This window comes from Phyllobates terribilis, unplaced genomic scaffold (genome assembly GCF_046119375.1).
Source record: "Phyllobates terribilis strain yellow unplaced genomic scaffold, ASM4611937v1 Scaffold_9__5_contigs__length_417890890, whole genome shotgun sequence".
In the NCBI taxonomy this organism is placed as follows: domain Eukaryota; kingdom Metazoa; phylum Chordata; class Amphibia; order Anura; family Dendrobatidae; genus Phyllobates; species Phyllobates terribilis.
Window position 1 is genome coordinate 139,243,491 of NW_027362769.1, and position 18,636 is coordinate 139,262,126.

At 40.2% G+C, this 18,636-nt stretch overlaps 1 protein-coding gene across 1 annotated transcript in view; it reads right to left on the minus strand.

The window, feature by feature from the left end:
• PSMD14 (proteasome 26S subunit, non-ATPase 14) overlaps positions 1 to 18,636 on the minus strand; it is a 92,477-nt gene that overhangs the window by 8,575 nt on the left and 65,266 nt on the right. The window contains exons 7-8 of the mRNA XM_073647062.1: positions 7,901 to 8,008; positions 1,696 to 1,770 (exon numbers count right to left, since the gene is read on the minus strand). Of these exons, the coding sequence (XP_073503163.1) occupies positions 1,696 to 1,770; positions 7,901 to 8,008 (183 nt within the window). The remainder of the gene's footprint in view (positions 1 to 1,695; positions 1,771 to 7,900; positions 8,009 to 18,636) is intronic.

Here is an 18,636-nt window from a genome sequence, read left to right on the forward strand (position 1 = left end):
CCTAGAAATGCATCCAGTCCCCGCTTGAACTGGTGTAGTGAATCTGACATTACCGTCTCCTCACTCAGTGAATTCCATATTCTCACTGCTCTTACCGTAAAGAACCCCTTCCTATGCTGGTGCTGAAACCTTTTCTCTTCCAGTCTTAGTGAGTGCCCTCTTGTTACCGTAATATCCCTCCTTTCGAACAAATCCCTGGCAAGATCTCTATACTGTCCCCTAACATATTTGTACACATTTATTATGTCCCCCCTCAACCTTCTCTTTTCCAGGCTGAATAGTCCTAGTTTTGCCAACCTCTCTGGGTATTGCAGTCCCTCCATTCCCTTTATTAATTTTGTTGCCCTCCTTTGTACCTTTTCAAGCTCATTTATATCCTTTCTATATATTGGGGCCCATAACTGAGCACAGTATTCCAAGTGTGGTCTGACCAGTGCTTTGTACAGTGGAAGAACAATGTTCTCATCCTTTGCAGCTATACCTCTTCTGATACATCCCATTACCCTGTTTGTCCTTACAGCAGCGGCCTGACTTTGGGCACTCCAATTTAGTTTGCTATCAATTAAGATGCCCAAGTCCTTCTCCATCTCTGAATTCCCCAATGATTTCCCATTCAGTGAGTACTGGTGACTTCCATTTTTCCTTCCCATATGTATGACCTTACATTTCTCCTCGTTAAACCTCATTTGCCATTTAATGCTCCACCTACCCAGCTTATCCAAGTCCCTCTGTAGGTCTGCACTGTCCTCTTTTGTATTAATTGTTTTACATAACTTTGTGTCATCTGCAAATATTGATATTTTACTATTTATCCCGTTGACTATGTCGTTAATAAAGATATTAAATAACATTGGGCCTAGTACAGACCCCTGTGGTACCCCACTAGTGACGCTTACCCAATCTGAGTATATTCCATTTATAACCACCCTCTGCCTTCTATCCTTTAGCCAGTTAGCTACCCACTTGCAGACATTTTCCCCCAGCCCCATCATCCTCATTTTGTATACCAACCTATTATGTGGCACGCTATCGAACGCTTTTGAGAAGTCGAGATACACGACATCCACTGGTTCCCCCTGATCTACTCGAGAGCTAACCTCCTCGTAGAAGTCAATCAGGTTAGTTTGGCAGGAGCGATTCCTCATGAATCCATGTTGGTTCGGGATTAAAAGATTATTAGCATCAAGATGCTCCGTAATTGCCTCTTTAATGAAGCTTTGAAAAATTTTGCCCACAACGGACGTCAGACTCACCGGCCGATAGTTTCCGGCGTCACTTTTCGCTCCCTTTTATTTATTTAAATAAACACTTTTACAAAACTAAATAATAAAACAAAATGTTGTTAATAAAGTAATTGTCATTTTCTGCTCATTTTGTCAGAATTAAAGACGTCCAGACCCGATGTATGGCCAGCTGTACATACTGTTCACACTGACTTCTTGGCTTTCATTTATATAGGATCGGGTTTCCATTTTATTTACCAAGCAGAAAAAAAACCACAGACTCCGATTCTGCCAGCCTGGAGAAGAGAGCCCTGCCGGATGTGATCCAACAACTCTTTATAGGATTATGTAAGATAAACGCAATGTGGGTCACAGTAATATAAACCAGTGCACGTCGCTCTGCACATGGTCTTCTGTAGCTGGATGAACGTGGACCCAGATGAGACTCGGTGACGGCAGTAGGAGCACTCACCTTCTGTTCCAGTTCGTTCTTCCTGTAGTTAATGGTTATGGAGTAGTAATGTCTGTTCAGACCGTGAATTAAGGCCTATGGAAAAACAAAGATAAAAGGTTACATATACAGTAAGGACCGGAAATATCATTATCCTAGAGTTCAATGGTTTGGTTGTGGAGACTCATTCAACTTTAAGATTGACTCTTTAAGAGGGAATCTGTCCAGAAGATCAACTCCATCCCCCAAACCTCACATATGGGCATGTAAGTCTTTGGATGTCAAATCCATTGACACCTTTATATCTTCCATCTGTTGCTCCAGTCTCTAGTTATTAGCTTTTTTTTTTATTTCACATGTAAATGAGGCGTTAAGTGCTTTCGGCATGACAGAGCACTTAACGAGGCTCAGCCTCAAGCACCAGCCTCTTTAGCTTGATTAATAGCTCACTGTCTGATTTCCTTACCTGGCACCTGACCTCACACAGACAATGAAAGAAGCTGATCAAGAGGCTGATACTAGGTGGGGAAAGAATCTCCAGAGGTAGAGACTCCTTACGTGCTCTGTCATTGCCCAGAGCACTTGGTTACAAATTTGCATGTGAATTAAAACAATAATTGCTTGGCAATGCAGCAACAGATAGTAGCTATAAAGGGGTCAGTGAATTTACCTTTCAAAGACCTGTATACCCATTTATGTGGTTTGTTGATCTTACTGACAAATTACCTTTTGTGGGCCACAATTATTTTTTCCATTTCATGTACTGAAAAATAATACCAAAACATTCCAATTTTTTTATATGAATACTTTAATGGTTAAAAACTTCTTAACTTTGTAAGAAAAAAATTTTTTTGTTTGTATTGCCATTTTGGGAGACCAGTCAATCATGAGAGCTGTATGAGGGTTAGTTGTTTGTGTGATGAGCTGTAGTTTTTAATCGGTATCACATGGGGTACATACATTTTGATCGCTTTTTATATTGCATTTTTTGATGGAGATGCAGCGACCGAAAAAAGCAGCAATTTAGGCGCTTTGATTTAGTTATGCGTTAAATAATTTTATTCTTTGATAGATCGGAGTTTCATGGACAAGGCAATACTAAATATGCTTATTTTTTTTTATTCCTTTATTTTTTTTATGGGGAAAAGTGGAGAGATCTAATCTTTTATGTTTATTACTTTTCACTTTAAATTTTAGCCCCCATTTTAGGGGACTTAAAAGTGTGGACTTTGGATCGCTACCACATTATTGCAGTAAAGTACAAATAACGACCTCCTATGAAGTCCAGCCACAGTAACAACCAAGATGTTGGCGACAGGGGCCTTCAGCATGCTGCCATGACATCCCATATGCACACCACTACCTTGTTGAAGAGGAATGGGCGCCAACATTGATGTTCCTCCGTGATCGTACCGTGACATTTCAGTAGTAAGAGAGTAGCGATCAGAACTAACACTAATCGCTTCTGTTAGGGTCAGGTGCCGGCTGTATAACACCGCCAGCACCTACACGGTATGGAGCATGCTCATCTCCTGATCCATACACCCGTACCCCAAGTATGACATCCTACCCGAAAGAAGGGATTAAAAAAAGGTCTGGATGTAAAACATTACTGTGCTGCATAAAAAGAGTTTCTCCAAGATTCTTCTAGTCACCAGTCTGTGAAAATCACACAATACTCCGATACCATCCATGTGCTATCCATTATTTTTCACTGTAAAACAGGCCAGAGTAGGATTTTATCTTTTACGTGGATTATCTATCCTCAAAAAGAACAAGAAGTGTAAAGAACCATAGACTGTAATTCGTCTCTATTAGTGATGAGTGACCGTGCATCGGGGTGCTAAGGTACGCATTGAGTATCACGGATGCTCAAGTCCCCTCCCTGCAAATTTTGCGGCTGTTCGGTCATCCCTGCATGTATATTGGCTGACATACACGTGCAATCCCTGCAGGTTTACTGGCTAACAGCTGCGAAACATGAGAAGTGGGGACTCGAGAACCCGCAATACTCAATGCGCACCCGATCACCCCGACGCGCGATCGAGTAGTGCGCACACTCACTCATCACTAGTCACTATGCCAACTGGGGAACTAACGGAAAGCACGCGTATGACAATTAGTGGCGTGTGAATAAGTCGACCTGATCGCCCACTTATAGTTGGACCTGTGTGGAGTAAACTTCTAAAGAAGATGACTGTGGCATATACTACTGATATCCAGAAACGAGAGGAAGTTTATTTGCCTCCTAAACATTTATATAAAAATAACGCACTGTAAACCTATCGCTAAGAGAAAAAGAAAAAGTGGAAATAACTTTCCGGCAGACCTTTTACAGCCTAATTAATGTCTTTTAGAGATAATTATGAAAACTAAGAAATAAGACTAATTATTTTAACATGGCGAAAGCAGCCGCTTGTTATGTTCAATTAGCAGAACCTGAGGTGCGGCGGCGAAGCGCAGAACGGTCTCAACCCCTCTGAAAGATAATGAAGGAGCGAAATGTTTACGCTGAAGGTCATTATCTGTGGCTAAAGGGTCCGGTGTATTGTATTCTCTGGAAACCAGCAAGTATGGACTTGTCCGGCCTCACTTAAAAACATAAAGACAATCTGTTCTCATTAGGATGTAGCGGAATAACACTACACTTATATAAACTATCACAGGGAATGGAGTCCGGCTACATCACTTATTTCATCTCATTTAATCTACATGATGGCAAGAAAAGAGCAGAAAAAAAACCCTAATAAAAAAGGCAAGGACTCCAAACTTCCAAAAATAAATGGATATCGCCAGACCTCAACAATAGCGTGAAAGCCACAAATCCCCCGACAATGGGCTCCATCCACAACAACACAGGTATAGGATTTCAGCTCCATGGAGGAGGAGGCGTTAGGCCGCTAAGGAAAAGGATTACCTAATTACATTTTCTTCAATAGTGAAAAAAGTATGAAATATAGTAAAAAATTAGGTAAAAAAAAAAAAAACCCACACTGATAAAATGTGTGAACTTATTGTTTTTAAACAATGTGGAATATTCTATAGATCAGCGATTATGACAATGTAAGAGGATAGTAGTTACGGTAATTATGTATTTCACTATATGCTTTCTTCCGAAAGTGCTCAACTCTTTTCTTTGGTCGAGCAATAACTCCGCAACTATGAGGTATTGACACTGATTAAAAAGTTATTGTCATCATGATAAATAGATAAAATTGTTAAAAAAAACTTTTTCATTTACTTCTTCGTAAAAATAAAAAATATCCACTCCCCTTCTCAAGAAGGGATTTTTAGTTTTATGGTGTATTGCTTGTTGCCTATATTACCGGCCTCCTCTGCAGTCTATCAGAGGTGGCTGGTGTAGTAGGCAAGGAGGGCAGCGCTTACAATCTGCATATCAGAGAGCTTGTAAGTGCTGCTCTAAAGCTGGACAGATCTTGCTTGCAGCCCAGGAGAGTGCATGATTGAGGACCAGTGGTGTAACCATGCTGCTCGCCAGAAGTGTCAATCAATCAGCAAGCAGGAGGCAGGGGACTGGTGTACTCCTGGAGATCACACATATATATTTATTATAAGGCATTAAACTAATATATAATACTTATATAAATGCTGTAACCATAGGGCTTTTAGTCAGAGGTGTGATCTCTCGCAATAACTACACAAATCTCATGGCTTCCACTGTTTGCCACCTGGGGAATATGAATTCGGCAATGTGCATCCCAGGAGCTCTTGCCCAGATGTTTGGAATTGTGTCAATTGGAATTTTGTTTTACAGCTATAAAGGTATTTAGAATTTTGGAAGCTAACAGTCAGTCAAATAAAACAAATAGAATAACAAATAGAATAAAAGTTTAGCTGGCACTCAAGGTGAAATTGGTTTAACGCCTAACAACCTAAGTATGGGAAAAAGCGAGGAGACTCATTCAGGAACTGAGAGGATTAACCATCGATAAATTAGTGGTGGGGTGTCGGTGCGCCCCTGGGTATAGGAGGAACAATAAATAGTATAGTTCTTCTGATTTTCTATGTCACTTACCCCATGTAGGGCATTGCAGTAACTTAGGTTTCCATGGTTACGACCACTGATATAGTGACAGTTCGCTCTAAGTGATCGTAACCATGGATACCTAAGCTACTGCAATGCCCAACATGGGTTAAGTGACATAGTGAATCAGAAGAACCATACTACATTTTTAATTGGAAATATTTGCGAATATTAATATTACACCTACTACATATTGGGATAGGATCTTGGATATGGAAATACCCCTTTAATAAATTAGGGGCATCTTAATCTTTCACACTCTTCATTAAGACTTGTGTGCAAAACACCAATCTTGATGTATCGGAGCCATACAATAATATACTAAGGGCAGCACGATGGCTCAGTGGTTAGCACTGTTGCTTTGCAGCTCTGGGGTCCTGGGTTCAAATCCCACCGAGGACAACATCTGCAAGGAGTTTGTATGTTCTCCCCGTGTTTGTGTGGGTTTCCTCTGGGTTCTCCAGTTTCCTCCCACACTCCAAAGACATCCTGATAGGGAATGTAGATTGTGAGCCCCAATGGGGACAGTGATAATGTCTGTAAAGTGCTATTGAATATGTTGGTGCTATATAAATAAAAAGATTTATTATTATCATCATCATTATTATTATATACTGCCAGGTCCCTAAACATGTGCTGTGCAATATGACAGTAAGGGCTGGAGGGTAAAGGCAAAATTGTTGTATAGATGTGTGGAGAACTTAATGCCACTGTTGCAGCTAATAATTGGGATGAAGTAGCCCTGCTTGGTCTCGCTAATGCCCTGACCATGGGAAGAGCCAGAGGCCTCCCCTTCTGCTGGTTTAGTCAACACTGCCGCCCATTAGAGCAGAGAAAAGCAAAACTCCAAGACAGAGAATGAGAAAAACGTAGTCTCTTATTATTAAAGTATCAAATTTCTTGTTAGGCCGGGTTCAACATGGACAACAGGAATAAAATAACAATTCCTTTGAAATCTTAAGGCTGTGTTCACATGTTGCGACCACACTGCAATTCTGTTAAAAAATGCAAAATTTTGCCACAATTTCCCCCCCCCAAAAAATTGCAGTTCTTTCATGATCGTGGCAAAAAAAAAAAATGCATCACTGCCGTCACGTGTGAACACAGCCTACGGCATCCATACGCAGACTAAACTCAGTGGAACCTGCAGATACCAGCCAACAGTCTAATTTGTGCATGGGGGCCTCCCGACTCCTCTGGATCCTTCTCTTCCCTGACATCATCTGTCAGTCCTCTGAATATCAGTAGCCGATCCTTTTGCTATCTGGCAGCGACTGTCATTGAGAACACAGGATCGCTCTGCCGAGCGGAGCATTGTTGTGTATGGTGGAAATGGGAAAGCAATTGGCTGAACCATCCCTTGGCTGACATTCATCTACTGTATACTAGGGGGGCTTTAGACATCCCCACTTATCCACTGCTACTCCATCAATAGCTAGAAGGAGCGCTGTACTATCCTGTGGACAGATGATAAATGTTCATGTGTCCTCATGTTCAGTCCTCTAAATCATAGGGATTTTCCAGGACTTCTATATTGACTGCTGTATAAATTGGACAGAGATCGAAACGCAGCACACGGACTGGCCAGCGGCTCTCCTGACTTGACTGTGACAGCTTCATGCATTTCTATGCTGCTTGGGTCAGGAGAGCCAAAGCCAGTCTGAGCATCGCGGTCCGATTTATACGGCCATCTGACTGCACCCTTAGGCGAGGTCACCATCATCAGATCAGTTGGGATCCGCCACTCCAACCAATTAGCGGTCTGCATCCGGATGTAAACAGCATACAAAAGCGGCACACCACAGCGCCGTATACTGTGTAGTGGCTACGCCCTGGTACTGCACCTTTGCTTACATTCACGTCAACTTCTAAGCATAAGTCATCAATATACAAGTCCTGAAAAAATCCCTTTAAAATTTGAAAATGCTTCAATTCTTAGGCAGACATTATATGCTATTAAGTACTATTGCTTTTTTTTATGCCAATCCGTATCCCCATTTCTAATGTACTGCAAAAAGTTTAATACAAATAATAAAAATAATATGATCATTAATAATAAAAAAAATACTTTTTTTTTATTAATATATTTTTATGCAAACGTTGACAATCGTGATTGCTCATGTACACATTTGTCATCAGCGGCGTGCCTCATTTACGGCTCCTTTGTTCTCGTTGACCTACCTGTATAGACGGCTTGTTCAAGTGCCCAAGGTTGGATGTGGTTTGCCTTGGTTCGTGTCCCAAAACCATCATGTTGGCATTGATTAATCTGAAGGCGTCAATAACAACCTGTAAAAAAAAAAAAAACAAAACTGTCACGTTAATTCCAGCTTGGACTCTAGAACTGAACAACATTGGTCACTGCACGACCTGCTTGCAGAAATCTTGGCGCCGCTCCCAACACTCATTTAATTATAATATTAATAAAACCGCCCCCTGCCGTGTGAACCATCAGGACACTTTTTTTTTTTTTTTACCTTCCAGAATGAGAGAACAAAAACCCCACAAATAATTGTATTTTTAATCCATATATAGAAATAAGCAAGTATAGATAATCTGAGGTTTGCGGGGGATTATGGATTATGGTTGATGCTTTCTGCAGACGCAACACCTGAGTGCCATCTTATCTTCAATGTCAGAAAAGAAAGTGAGCACAAGCTCGGGGAGCGGGTCCGGGCCCAGTCCTGTCACATCAATTACAGAAGGAAGATATGTGAAATGACAACAAAATTATAGCCAGCGAGGAACAATTCTCCAAATCAGATGGCTTTCATAAATCCTGGCCAATCATGTCTATCTGCTGACAATCTGCTTTTTCGCTTTTTTTTTGGGCTGTTTTCCCTAAATACCAATGGAGCTCTTACAGGACGGACAATCTGTACTCTAGGAGACTAAAGTCCTACAAATATCAGCTCTGATGGCAGGAAGGTGGTCAAAAAAATCAGTCCCAAGAATAGTAAGATTTTTATTAAATACTTGTCTAAGGCTACGTTCACATGCAGCATTTTTTTATGGTATTTAAAAGCTGCTTTTTACAGTACAAGCAAAAGCTGAGATTTCAGAAATTTTATCCACACACTTTTTTTTTTTTTTTTTTTTTTTACTGAATTTGAGAACTGCAGCGTTTTTTTTTTTTTTAATCTGCAGAACGTCAATTCTTTCAGTGTTTTTTTTTGCAATGAGAAAATGAAAAAAACGCTGCAAAAAAAAACCTGAACTTTTTTTGGTGAATAAAACTATTATTAAACATATAGTGTAGACAAAGTAAACAGAGCACACACCCAAAAAACAGCAAGAAATGGTGTAAAAAACCCAGCGAAAAACGATGAAAAATGGGAGATTTGAACACAGCGGTTTTTTTTTTTTTAACTGCAAAGAGAACAGGTTTAGGATGCAGAAAAAAATGCATAGCAGTGAACATGGCATAAGCGTATGTGCACACGTTAAGCGTTTACTGCATATTTGTTGCGTTTGTCCTGAGCAGTTTTACCACAAAAAAAACAGAAGCATTTCCCAGTCCCAGCAAAGTGAATGGGATTACGGAAGTCCTATGCACAAGTTGTTTATTTTCTCCATGCAGATTTGAAGACGTCATGGGAAAAACGCAAGTAAAGGTAACAAAAACATACATATTTTACTCTGCATTTCTCTTCCCAAAAGACAGGTTTTTGGTGCAGAAATGTCTGCAAATACTTAACATGTGCACACACTAATTCTTAAGACAGTGCAAACCTTGCAGTCTCAAAATACCCCAAATTTATCAACGTCGTTAACGCTATTCTGATAAAGGAGGCAAAATCTTTACAAGATCTAGTTAAAAGTTTACACTACCTATTAGGGGACTTGCTTTGTGCCACAATCCATGCCCCCATCTAGTGAGGCTGAGCCCCCTTGTCAGACAAAATGCAGAACGTCTCTAAAAGGCACATTAAATATGGTGCAAATTATAAAGTTTTCTGGTGCATTTAATGTAATATATTTTCCCCTAGTATTTAACCAATAAGGCAACGCACTGGGTCCAATTGGGTTTTCTTCTTCAGTATATAAATGACTGACCTATTCTCCATGGGCACGGCATAAACAAACTGACAATGCAGAAGGCAATGACCTGGCCGCTTTGATCATTTAAGTTATTGGCTGTAGTGACAATATCATTACTGTAGGACAGGTGACGACCACTGGAGCAATAGCGCTGAAGCAGAAATCAATTGAAGAGATAATTGCTTATTTTATTATTGTAACATTTCCAGCTGTTTTTGACAAATTCATTTATGACTCTACATTTCAGTAACCATAAACGTTTTTTTTTTTTTATTTTAATTATTGTGGCCGTATGAAGCTTTTTTATTTAGTGCCATTTGTTAGAATACATATAAAATAGCCATTTTTCTGCAGTGCAAACATATAATCTGCATTTTACCTATTTTAAACAGTTTGTTTCACACTGAGTAACCTGTTAAGTCATTTCTTTTCAGATATTACACTAATGTTTATACCTAAAAAGAGTAGTCCCCCCCCCCCCCTATATTTGCAGAAGAAAATGCATTTTTTACTAATCATTTTTTTTTAGTAATTTTGGAATTTTTCTTAATGATTTTTTTTATTACATTTTTAAGGATTGAAGTTTTACAGATAAATTTTACACTTAGAATATATTTCAATTCTTCTGTATGCCACTACATTATAATCTGATCTGCTAGATCCAACATCGCGCAGGACTTTGATACTGATGGCCTATCCTTAGGGTAGGTCTCCAATGCAAGTCTGGTGGTGGGGGGTCTGACACCCCCTACCAATCTAGTGTTTGCAGGTCCCGTGGCAGCTGGAATGGTATGGGCAGCCTTAGTGTACTAACAGCCCTAGTTTCTGCTATAGATACCCCAGTCTGATTGATTGAAGTCTGGAGTCTCCTCCATTGCTCTTTAAAGTGGTTCAACATTAGGGATCAGAGTTTTCTCTGATCCAGGCTGTTAGAATAGCTTATTGGCTAATGACCCCAGTCTTGGGCAGCACAGGATAACGATGGCACTGTAAAATTTTCCCTTATAACCGCTGGAAAATGGCATATGGGATTTCATGTTTTTTTTTAACAGCAAGAATAGCACTCGTGACAACACTAATCTAGCTGTCAAAAGGATCAAGACCTCAAAAACCCATACACAAGACAATGGGGCTGGTCAGGCCTCAATGAATATTGATCCGGTGTAGCTCTTGTGGCTCTATAGGAATATTTCTTTCTTTATGGTGAGTTTGTATCGAGACCTATAAACAATATCCTCACACCAGCTCTAACAGTAAAGCGTGGTGGGAAATCTCCTCGGATTTTCACAATGAAATTCTAGCATAGTGTGAAGATGCCGAACAACCCAGCCGGTGCCAAAGCATTCTGTGCTTCTTCGGATTCTGGATTCCAATTTCTTGTCATCTTTGTGCATATTATTGGTCTCCCACAGATTTGAAAACCTTATGTACAACTTTTGGACGTGATCCTGTTTTATCTGCTTGGAAAAATCACCATTAAAGCGGGGGAACAATTCCGAATTTTCTTTTCAATGACTTCACTAAAGTCATTATAATGTAATGAAAGAACGTAAAATGTACCATGGATATCGCCAGTAGGGTGGGCAATAATTACATATAGGGGGAACATACATCTGCCACGTCTGCTGACCAGGGAGATTGTCCTAGGACATTAGATTTCCATTTCAAGGACAGAACGACCGAGAAAAAGCAAGATGGCTATTCAAGTTCATAGAGTGACTGCAGACTTTCATCCCAATCCTGGACAATCCCTTTAAGATTCCTACTTTGTGATGGTGACGTGGACATTAGCAACAAAACTGACATGGACTTCATATGTTTGTACAGAAAGCATTTGAACTTCTAATCTAAGCATGCTCCTATGAGAGCAAAGTTCATTGAGAAGGGACGGGCAGCAGGTGAGCTGTGCCATCACCTTTTGTGAATGGTGTGTCCTGTGCTATCTTGTTATCTAATGTGTCTGTGTGTGTGTGTGTCTGTGTGTGTGTGTGTGTCTGTGTGTGTGTGTGTGTCTGTGTGTGTGTGTGTGTCTGTGTGTGTGTGTGTGTCTGTGTCTGTGTGTGTGTCTGTGTCTGTGTGTGTGTCTGTGTCTGTGTGTGTGTCTGTGTCTGTGTGTGTCTGTGTCTGTGTGTGTGTGTGTGTCTGTGTGTGTGTGTGTCTGTGTGTGTGTGTGTCTGTGTGTGTGTGTGTCTGTGTGTGTGTCTGTGTGTGTGTGTGTCTGTGTGTGTTTGTGTGTGTGTGTGTTATCTGATGTTGTACAGAAGGGGGGTGAGGTGACCTGTGACATCAACTATTGTGAATGGTGGATATCACGTTATCTAAAGTGTATATATAGGGGGTTATCAGTCATTGTACAGGAGGAGGAGGAGGTGAGCTGTGTTAATGGTGGATCTTGTGTTATCTGTTGTGTAAATAGGTGTCACCTGTCATTGTAATCCTGTCTGTGATGATAATGAGACTGCTGAAAAGTCTTCTATAAAGCACAGGAAGTATCAGTTTAGTATAAGGCTTAGCATGTTGGTAAGCACCTGAAGAACCTAAAGGTAATGCTAGGAGTTGTGGCTTCACAACATCTGGAGAACCACAAGTTGCAGAGTCCAGGTCTACACAAAGGCTGCACTTCATACAGAGTCACTCTGGACTAAGAACAAGTCTTCGCTCTTGGTACAATGCACGGTACTGCCGCCGTCACTAAGCTTCAAGATCAAACGACAAAAACATGAAGAAAACTTAACAGACTGCACAGCATCAGATCTCTGGTGCACATTTTAAATTTAGACAGTGCTCATGATATTAGTCCCATATGTCACCATCTATGACACAGAGCCTAACTCTACAGAAATAGCGCTGGGAAGGAATAACAGGCAGAACTTTCTATAAACATCTGGACATTAAAGTCTTCTGCAATAATTAACATATTACTAATTTAAGATAATTTAACTCTACTCTATCACTATAATGTGCTGCCGCGAAAAACGAGTATATGTCCTCAAAGAGCTAGGCATAGAGCTTATCTGATCGCCGGACTCTTGTGAGGTCTCATGAATGGACCCTCTACTGTGTACTAGAGTTGAGCAAAAAGACTGAAAAGACCCTGGTCCATGTCAGTAATGAGATTACGAGGCCTAATAATAAGGAGGGGTTCTCTAAAAGGGAGGCGACGGACTAGATGTATTCATAGGTTCTCCCCTCATTATGTACACATTATAGCAGCGCACACAGTCTCTATAGGTAAATCCAATATGTGGATAACAGCATTGTGCCCCACATTACACTTTAAGGGTCTTTTGTGCCCCCCACCCCTAAAGCTTGGCGATCCGCTCGGCCATGGAAACCCATGACAAATCTCAAGGTGGAAATCCAGTTTTTTTTTTTTTTTGCTGGTGTTGCTGACAGATGAGGTTTGGACCCAGCAGAGCGTTGGTGACCTTCACGCGCCTCAGCGCTCTGCGACCCCGCTCTGCGACTTTATGTGTCCGAATTGCTGTGGTTTCTTATATTTCTCACGAGCATCACTCACAGGTGATGGGGGAAGGTCTAAGACTTGAGAAATGTCATGTATGGACTTGTTACACCGGTGGCTCCTATTACAGGACCGCGCTGGTATCAGTGAGCGTTTTACCAGCACCAGCCATTCTGTCACATGTTAGTAAAGGCGGACGGCATGGCGGGGGGCGGATGTTATACTCTGGGGACAATGGGAATGCAAAGCCGCAGCTTAATGACTAAGACGTGTGTCCCAAAACTTATAGTGTATTATACACTGTGTGGTACAGTGTTCTCCACATTTAATACCGTATGTTACATACGCACAGACCGATGGTGAAATAAGTATTGAACACGTCACTAATTTTCAAAGTGAATATATTTCTAAAAGGTGCTATTGACATGAAATTCTCACCAGATGTTGGTAACAACCCATTCGATCCACTCAGGCAAAGAAATCAAACCATAGATGTCCATAAATTATGTGTAATAATGAGAAAGGACACAGGGAAAAAGTATTGAACACATGAATAGGTGCAAAATGCCCTGGAAAGTCATGTCACCATCTGAACTAAAATCTATCAGTAATAAGAAGGCAATCCTGACACTAAGTGAAAAATAGTATCAGCTGGTAAAACTGATGGTCTATAAAAAGGTGTCTCATAACCAAGATGCCACACAAGAATCATCTCATGATGGGTGAAACCAGTGAGCTGTCTCAAGACCTTTGCAAGCTTATTGTTGAAAAACATACTGATGGAATTGACAGAAGAATTTCTAAACTACTGAAGGTTCCAGTGAGCACTGTTGGAGCCATAATCCGAAAGTGGAAAGAACATCATTTCACCACAAACCAGCCACAACCAGGTGCACTCCACAAGATTTCAGACAGAGGAGTGAAGAGAATTATCAGAAAAGTTGTCCAAGAGCCAAGGAACACCTGTGGAGACCTGGAATCAGCAGGTACAAATGTTGCAAAGAAAACAATAAGTAATGCACTCAACCTCCATGGCCTGTATGCACACTCACCACATAAGACTCCAAAACGCGCTTGAACATGCTTTTTCTTCAGCAATGTTCAACAACAGTTAGACAAGCTTATGAAATACTGGGAGAATATAACCTGGTCAGATAAGACCAAAATTTAACTCTTTTGAGGCCAAAAGGCACTACACATATTACCCAAAAAACACCATACGAACAGTGAAGCTTGGAACATCATGGTGTGGGGCTGATGTTCAGCATACGGCACTGGCAAACTTCATGTATTTGATGGAAGGATGAATGGACAAATGTACTGAGACATTCTTGAAAAAAAAAAACCCGCTACCATCTACCAGTAAGATGAAAAGAGGGTGGACATTTCAGCAAGACAATGATCCCAAACACACAGCCAAGGAAACTCTCAATTTGGTTTCAGAGAAAGAAAATAAAGCTGCTAGAATGGCCGAGTCGATCACTGGACCTGAATCTAATAGAAAATGTATGGAAGGAACTAGAGCTCAGAGTTCATAGAAGGAGCCCGCGGGACCTTCAGGATGTGAAGAGTGTTTGTGTGGGAGAATGCGCCAAAATCACACCTGAGCAATGCATGTGACTAGTTTCTCCATACAGGAGGCGTCTTGAAGCTGTCATCACCAACAAAGCTCTTGTACAAAGTATCAAATAAATTTGTTAGTGTTCAATACTTTTTTCCAGTGTTATTTCTCATTATCACACAACTTAATTTATGGACATCTACGGTTTGATTTATTTGCCCGTGTGGACTGGATGGGTTGTCACCGACATCTGGTGAGAATTTCATGTCAATAGCACCTTTAAATATATTTCCTTTGAAATTTGGTGACGCGTTCAATACATTCTGCCTTGGAAAAAACACAATGCCGCCGAACACAATGCGGACAGTCATACCTACTTTGGTATTCGCATTAATCCATCAATATTTCCGTATGTATATGTTCATTATTCTCACATCTACAAGCAGATTGTTTTTCCGCACACAGCATTTTTTTGGGGGAAGTTCAAATAAATATGGCATCACTATAATCACTATAGCAACAATCTTACAAGATCTAGTCCACTAAATAACCCGCAATGTAAAGTTAGAAAATAAAATGGTGCCTGAATTATTTCTGTTCCGCATACACATGAATGTATACAGGCACGCGCACACCGTCAGCTCCGCGGCGATGGCCAGATATGGCACGTGTACACTTCTGTAAGGATATAATTGCTTTCTCTGCACAGTGAGAAGCCCGGTAATTTATTTATTTTATTTTTTTTTTCACAGCAGAACAGCAAAATAAATCTACTCATTCATGTCCAGAGTTTTAATGAGTTGTGGGCAAAATAAGGTGTTAATTAAACTACGAGGAAAATGCCCCATTGGGCATTAGCAGGAGCCGCTGGAGGAGCCCTCACATGCACAAATGTTGTTTTCATGTCTTATAATTCTAGGGGGGGGGATTAAACTCCTGTTATAAATACTCTCAAATCCTAAATAGGATCGCGCTTTACTTCGATATTAAAATATCACAATCCTGTTAATAACATAGTATAAAAATATAAATGCAAGTGATAAGCTAAATTATTAAAAAGTGAGTCGATCTTTTTTTGTTGCATTATTAGATTCTTTTCTCAAGGGTTTAATTTTTTAATTTTTTTTTTTAGATTGTATGGGTTTACTGCTCTATTAAAAAGAAAAAAAAATCTATAGCTGGACTCCTAGAATACTAATTTATAATGGATCTGTCGTCACATTTCACAATACCAACTCCATACATTAATAAAGAGATCTCGTAGACCTGATAAGGCTGGTGCATTTACTTTGAAAATCCTTGTCAGAATGACATTAAGATGAACATTTTAGGAGTCCCGCTATTGAATGAAATCTCAATTGTCCAAGTGTATTCAGTCTCCACTCATCCAGCCTGATTGACAGCTGCAGCTTGCACTGAACAGTGTGAGATCTCAGCAGGGAGGAGGGACACTGCAGAGATGTCAATCAGGCTAGGTGGGCGGAGACTGAGATGAAAAACTGTTTAGGAAGAATTATAGCGCCATTCTGACATGGAATTTAAAAAGTACTAAAAAAAAATATGTTACTTTACACTTCTCCACCAGTAAGATATACCCACAAGTGGAACAAAACAAAAAGCACTGCAGATTTCATCCTAGGTACTGCAAAAGGTAAAATTTACAGTGAAAATTTGCCAAAAGAATTGACGTGCTGCAGATTTGAAAGGACACATGTCAGGTGAGTTTCTGCATGGAAATTATCTGCAGTGAGTGGATGAGATTTTTGAGCTTTCGTCCACTTTGCCGCTACAGAAAACTGCCGTGAATTTTATGTCCGAAAATCCGGACAGAAAAATCCACATGTGGACAAGCTCCTAGGTGACCTCCTCAAGTAGCAAGTGGGATGTGGAATTTCTGTATCGTGTCCTCAGCATTTCTGCAGCAACATACACTGGCCTAAGAGTTAAGACACATGTTGCGGATTTCATGAGAATTTTGCCGTGGAAACCTTCACGTGTTACCATGCTGAATTTCTAGAGTTTCTCATCCTACGCAGATAACAAAACCTTCTCCAAGAATTGGCATTATGTGGATTTTAAAATCCGCACCGCAGAAGAAATTTTACCCGACGTGCAGACTAGATTTTTAACGTCTGATTAAATTGGTCCTTTATCACGCAAATCCACGCAGAAAATTTGCACAGCTTAGGAAAAACGAGGTTAAACTTAAATAAATCTGGAAGAATACAATAGAGAAAAATAAAACCTTATGCATTAAACTAAATAACGGGATCAACGGTAGTTTGTTCAACCTTCAGGAAGCGTAGGAGTTACTGCCTCCCTTCGAAGAACCAAGGTAACTTCCCACTTACCAGCCCTCCCCAGATTCCTATCCTCCATTCATTTACCAATGCGCCTTGAGACTTCTTGGGGTCATTGTTGGAAAAGACAATTTCTAACGAAGCCATTAGCTCCCGGCCTAGCTTGGGGAAACCTCTTGTTATTAACACCGCATGAATCGGCAGTATATGATGGCTTATAATTCTAACGTCTTGTTAAAATAGCGGCTAAAGGTCTGTTTGCTTGTTGAATGCATTTTGCTCGCGTAACGCTGCCTGCTTTATACGCTCAGTCTTTAATAGCACCTTTGGTCTACGCACAACTCGCGGATCAAAACACTGCACTAAAAGAAGGGTTGATGATGCTATTTAAATGTGTGATTCCTGCTGTCTTCTTGTTAGTAGATTTAATATAATAGAAGACCTTGTCTGTTTTGTAATTAACACATCTTTACTGCGGAGATATTTGGAAGTGATTGCTGTGAATATACTGGTTAGTAAAATAAACACAATCGCGCGCACCAAATTTTTTTTTTTTTTTTTTTTTCCCCCCGTTATCAGACAAATTTGTGAATTGTACACATTATACTCCAGATCAACATACTGTGATCTAACAGCCAAGATGGGAGACACGCTCACTAATACAGCCCTTTTATTTTTCCGGAAAATATGTATTTTCTTTGACCTCGCTAACATAATTAGCTTGTGGGATGTGTGCTTGGAATACCATGGTTTGCTGTACTAATTGCAACTCTTGGAATTAAATACTAAATATTTGGAAGCTGTCAATAGGAAAATAGAAGCTACATCTTTTTTGTACATCTGCCTTCTTCTTAGTGAAATCATTATGGCTTGGAAAATAAAATAAAAAAAAAAAAGAAGTAAGGAGCTGAAATCCATATTTATCCTACACCGACATGGGAGGTGACTGACCCACAGATTGGTAATAAAATATTTTCATTATAAAAAAAAATAAGTTACTGTGTGCCAGAATATCTGCAAATGCTAATGCACTCCAAATTTTACATGCATTGAAAACAATCGCTTACATTTTTTTTTTTTTTTTTTTAATCATTTGTTTCAAAATTTTGAACATGTGTTCCTGTAAATATCATAAAAAGCCTAAATGGCAATCTAAAATCTTTGATAATTCCTTAATTTTAAAGGAATTTTATTAGTAAATAGACAGACACATAGGAGATGTAGCCTCTATAAAAACCATCTTGATTCTATATGCAAATATGGGTGTTCTGTGCACCCTTCGATGTGGCCAAGAGCACCGTCCCACTCCTTAAACACTTATGCTGACGGTATTTTGATCGGCAGCGCTCACTTACACAGAACGAGCGCTTCCTGAACTGGGAGTGTGCACACCGCGTCCGTTTAGTTGCTAAGCTGGCAACACACATACACGCTCTGGGCAAGTGAGAACTGTCAATCAATAGAGTGAGGTATGGTAATTGAAGAGAGTGGAACGGTGCACTCAGCTATTGGCTGCACCAAAAGAGTGCACCGAATGCCCACATTTGTATAT